This window comes from Etheostoma spectabile, chromosome 5, assembly GCF_008692095.1.
Source record: "Etheostoma spectabile isolate EspeVRDwgs_2016 chromosome 5, UIUC_Espe_1.0, whole genome shotgun sequence".
Taxonomy (NCBI): Eukaryota; Metazoa; Chordata; class Actinopteri; order Perciformes; family Percidae; genus Etheostoma; species Etheostoma spectabile.
The window spans coordinates 36,857,533-36,863,066 of NC_045737.1; the positions used below are offsets into that span (position 1 = coordinate 36,857,533).

Consider the following 5,534-nt stretch of genomic DNA (forward strand, 5'->3'; position numbering starts at 1 on the left):
ACCAAATACCTCATTATCGATATTGTGGCGATATTGTAGGGTTGACAATTTCTGCTTTCACAAAATATTTACACAATGAGATTTGTGATAAATAATCCTCAATAATTTGGATACAATGATTAAGTAGATAAAGTCAACCTGGCTGTTATTCAATGTATCATCATTTACATTTAAGAAAATGGTCGTTTATGGAGCCGTACATATCTGAATATTCACAGTTGAGGAGTGAATATCTCACACTACACCTACAGTTCTACCTTTGTGTTTAGTGAACAGAATACTGTCGCCATGAATACAGTGTGACTGTGGGCGTCTCTACCTCTTAAGTGAAGCAGTGTGCCTTCAGCCTTTTGCATAAAAATTGCATTTAGGATAACATGTTTAAAATGACAGAAAAGTTACGTAGAAGAGGATTTGGAGTGTTTCATACCTTTTTGCATTGCAGGAGCACACCAAAGATGAGCTGGACAGCTGGAAGATTGTCCGTGTGAGTGAGGACTTCCGGGTCATCGCTCTTGGCCTTCCTGTCCCCAAGTACAAAGGCAACCCCTTGGATCCTCCTCTCCGCTCTCGCTTTCAGGCCAGGGACGTCTATTACCTACCGTTCAAGGTCAGTCTAGGAATGAACTGATTATCTAACAACATTTCCCACCAATAAACTTGTTGTGATCCTATTTTCATTACCTTGAGCAAATTTCATTGGAACTATCGAAGAATAGTCGCCGCCCCAAAATGTATGAATCTGTGGATCATGTAATGGAAATGAGAAGTAATATCGAAAAGACACATCGCTGCTGAATGTTGTGTTTTAGTGTGATATTACAGTGTTTGTAATGTTAGTGAACCGACTCTATTTTGTAGCTTGTGATAAATTAGGCTATTACCTGTTGTTTTCATGTGTCAAATACATATATTAACATTTCCCCCCATATACAACTTCATTAGACTGCCACTCAGCGTTTCTGCCCCCTCAGAAAACAGTTTTCAACGATAAATCTTTGAGTTTGAACTAGTGCCCCTAAACCTTTTAACTTAGTGGCACACATGCTCCGAAGAAGATCTACGTCTACAGCCCTGCAGCTATTCTCATCTTGATATTGTTTTCTTTTCAGGACCAGTTGGAGCTGTTGTACACCGTTGGACCAAACATTGCTGCAGAAAGGTAAATTAAAAGTAACAATTACTGAAGCTAAATGGCTTGTGTGACTTGTGAGTTCCAATTTTAAGGGCCTGTACTTAAAACACTGAAAAATGTGGGCTGGGATTGCCTCCATATGGCTCTCTCAGTTTGACTTGTTAAAGACCGACGGTTGGGTGTCTGATACTGACGCACAAGGCACTTACTTGCTAGTCTATATCAACAACGTTTTGCTTTTGGGATTGTTCCGGATTGTTCTCTGCAACCTTTTAACATTCATGTTTCTCCAAAACAAGTTCCTTCTAGAGGCTGTTTTGCAGCGGCACTGTTGCTCCGTCCGGGGTTTAGCACCGTCCAAGACAATTGTGATTGGTTTAAAGAAATGCCAATAAACCAGAGCACGTTTTTTTCCCATGCCGGGAATGCTGTGTGGACTAGCCAGATTTTCCTTGTATTCCTTGTAAAGCTTTCATTGAGTTTCATTTCTATCTTTATTCAATTATCTCATTGATTTCACGTTCAAAACCCTGCTCTCTCACACTCACAAAGCCATTGCTTGTGCTTACATTTGCTCTGTTTCTGCTCTGCTTCTTCTTGTATACTTGGACTCAGCTATTTTGTTGCTTTGACAGATTTCCTGCTCGAAGCTTCAGCTCTTCTCCTCGTACTCAGGCTGCTTCTGTGCGCTCGTAAATCCTTTGCTCTTGGATGTCTCTTGTTTTCTCTTAATACATCCATGGTTGTGACCATGCACCCAGGAACAGCGCCATGCTTTGGTGCAAACATGGCCATATGTAGGAAATAGGAATGAAACTCCATTGACTTGGATTACACCACACACAAAGGACGCCATTACTCCACAATATCTTTTCATAGAAAATCTTTGTTTGCTGCTATATTAATGTGCTAAATATAGAGTACAGCTCCTTCAAAAGTCTCAGTAGTTCTTCATGTGCACTATTCTGTTGTATCCTGTGCGTAAGGGTGTCCCAGCTGCTGTCTCTTGCCACTACGCTGTGCTCCCAGGAATCATCCAACCTTGGGCTTCCTGACTTCCCTGTGGACAACCTGCTTCCTGCCCTTCATGTGTTGGTGAGAATCCAGACCCCCTAAATCTTCCCCACTGTCCCTTTTCAAAGCGCAATAAAGAATAAATGAAAGCCCAGGGGAAACAAAAGAAAAGAAAAAAAGATACTGTCAATGGATACTGGTGTCCAACGCTTGTCTTTTCTGTTATTGCAGAATGTTTTGCCCATGCTGTCCTCCCAGCAGCTAGTCCAGAGACTTTACCCCTACAACAGCATCCTGGGAAAGGATGGGCGCAGCGCTGTGGAGGGCGTCCTCAGTGTAAATCAAAATGATCCTATCATCTGTCTGTGGTGTCACCTAATTTGCATGCTTGCTATGATCTGAACATAAGATAAGATGTGGTGTTTCTTTCATAGAGATTTGAGCTTTTGGATGGTCGTCGTAAGCTAGCACCGAGCGCCATTTTAAGTGTGTCCAGGACAAAGGATCTTGAAGGCCATGCAGATGTCACATTACTTGTCGCAGACAAGGATGTCACCTTTCAGGTACTAGTACACTGGCTTTATACAGTGTAAAACTACAGCCCCAATCTGGTGTGCAGACCATGTAGACTCAACTACAACAAGGAGGGTTTGGGTGCTTTTTTCTGATTGTGGACCTTACACTTGGGGTGGCAGTAGTTCAGTCAGTAGGGAGTTGGGTTGGGAACCAAAGGGTTGCTGGTTCAAGTTCCAAAGTATGGTGGTGGACTGGTAGTTGGAGGGGGGCCAGTTCACCTCCTGGGCACTGTGCCTCCAAACCCCCAACTGCTCGGGATGCCTTTCCATGGGCAGCCCCCTCATTCTGACATCTCTCCATTAGTGCATGCATAGGTACTGAGCATGTATTTGTAATTTAGGCCTGTGTGTAATGTGTATAATAATAACAACAGAGTGAAAACATTAGGATTTCCCTTGCAGGATTAACAAAGTATGAATTATTATTATTATTACTAACCCTGCACTATTAACATTTATGTTGCATCCTGCAGACTTCCTGCGTTTCTTGGTGCATCACTGTCACCTGTAAATCATTAGAATAATGTGAAACCATTGGCAGGAACTAGGGCTGTCCTCTACTAAAGAAAATGTTAGTCGACTAACACACAAACTATTATTTATGACTAATAAATCAGTTGATTCAATTGGGCAGATCTGTAGCAGTTTCTCCTCAAAGAATCAAATTGAAACTGTGCACGTGCTGTTCTCCACAGATGTGCTCATGAGTTTTTTGAAAATAAGTAATTCTGCATGAAATAGCATTTAAAAAACGACTAATCAACAAAAGAAATCTTAGTCGATTAAGACCCAAACGTCCGATACGTTGGCATAGTTGGCAGGGAGGGGGCAGTCCTAGCAGGAATGTGCGTTGCATCATCCGTGTACAATACATTAAGTGGCGATATTTTGTTTTCTAAAACCTGATACTTTAAAGACATAATTGGCCGAGACGTACAGTGAAACAAGAATCTTTTGCACTATTACATTATTATTTGCCTTTTTGTTTACTGTCAGATTAAATAATCTCACTTGACGCCGTTAGTGTGACTCCTGGGCCTTCGTTCAATTATGACTTTACATATTTATGACCAAACATTCAGTGAGTAACACATAACCCAGAGATGTCCATTGTCCCATGACACACACACACACACACACACACACACAAACACACACACACACACACACACACACACACACACACACACACACACACATGCAGGCCCACTGTATCAGTATCCTGACCATCTTATCTCTGACTGTTACTCTGCAGAGTCTCTATCTTTTTCTTTTGGCGTCTAACATGCAGTGCTAATTAATGGATATAGAATGAAAAATGCCTTATGGAAACAGTAAAATTCAACGAAATTTCATGAATATTGACTCAAAAGAAATACAATTTTATCTTGATTGATTTACGATTTTTTTCGATAAATGTTGATGGAAACGTTATTTGCCGATTAAATAATGAATTGTGATTAACTTTTACATAATTTTATGGTTGTAACCCGCCACAGAACAAAGAAGAAGAGGTTTTAGTTCATTTCTATCTTGATATATCAGCTGGCACATAAGCACTATTACAACTTATTGATCAATATTATTGATATTAATATTATTATCAATATTGATAATTTTTGTTGAGAAACATTTTTGTTGGGAAAACTTTGTTCGCAAATGTTGTGCGATTCAGTGCAAAAATGAATGAAAACACCTTAAAATGTCTAAAATCAATTCCATCCATCCATCCATCCATCCATCTTCATCCGCGTATCCGGTCTCGGGGGCAGCAGCTCCAGTAGGGGACCCCAAACTTCCCTTTCCCGAGCCACATCAACCAGCTCCAACTGGGGGATCCCGAGGCGTTCCCAGGCCAGGGTGGAGATATAATCCCTCCACCTAGTCCTGGGTCTTCCCCGAGGTCTCCTCCCAGCTGGACGTGCCTGGACCCCCTCCCTAGGGACCCCCCCCCAGGAGGCATCCTTACCAGATGCCCGAACCACCTCAACTGGCTCCTTTCGAAGCGAAGGAGCAGCGGCTCTACTCCGAGCTCCTCTCGGATGACTGAGCTTCTCACCCTATCTCTAAGGGAGACTCCAGCCACCCTCCTGAGAAAATCCATTTCGGCCGCTTGTACCCTAAAATCAATTCGATAAACCAATTTGATCGCAAAACAGCATGTGATGTCATTACCACAGGTTTTTAGTTGCTTCAAAGCCGTTGGATGGAAACACACTTTCACCAGCTTTATTCGCATTAGTTTTTTTACCGAACTTCAGATAATTCGATTGACAAGTGGATGGAAACTTAGCTTTGGATTGTTTGATAACGATAAAGATATTTTGTTCCCAGTAATGTGTCAGTGACGATGATAAGTCTGTGAGTCATTATCTAAAGGAATATCACCACATAGCTTTTATACAATCATGAAGCTGTTGGTTGCTCTTTCACGGCTAGTTGTTGTCCTCACCAAACTTCAGGTTCCAGCAGGCATCAAGGAGTTACATCCACCCAACAGTAGCCCGACCTTCATCAGTACACCGAGCCACTCCCAGCTGCTGGCTGAGATGATGCAGTCCCACATGGTCAAGGACATATGTCTGATAGGAGCCAAGGTATACAGTATACATCAGTGGAGCTGCAAAGATGAATCGATTCATTGTCAACTATTAAATTCATCGCCAACTATTTTAATAATCAATTAATTGTTTTGAGTCATTTTTATGAGAAGTAAAGATTCTCTGATTGCAGCTTCTTAAATGTGAATATTTTCTTCTCCCCTCTGTGACATTAAACTGAATATCTTTGAGTTGTGGACAAAACGAGAC

The 5,534-nt window shown here is 41.7% G+C and overlaps 1 protein-coding gene across 1 annotated transcript in view; it reads left to right on the top strand.

The window, feature by feature from the left end:
- The window catches only part of vwa8 (von Willebrand factor A domain containing 8), a 119,578-nt gene that overhangs the window by 46,420 nt on the left and 67,624 nt on the right, over nucleotides 1–5,534 (top strand). The window contains exons 6-11 of the mRNA XM_032515259.1: nucleotides 446–610; nucleotides 1,113–1,162; nucleotides 2,122–2,230; nucleotides 2,381–2,485; nucleotides 2,584–2,712; nucleotides 5,187–5,321. Coding sequence (XP_032371150.1) covers nucleotides 446–610; nucleotides 1,113–1,162; nucleotides 2,122–2,230; nucleotides 2,381–2,485; nucleotides 2,584–2,712; nucleotides 5,187–5,321 — 693 coding nt within the window. The remainder of the gene's footprint in view (nucleotides 1–445; nucleotides 611–1,112; nucleotides 1,163–2,121; nucleotides 2,231–2,380; nucleotides 2,486–2,583; nucleotides 2,713–5,186; nucleotides 5,322–5,534) is intronic.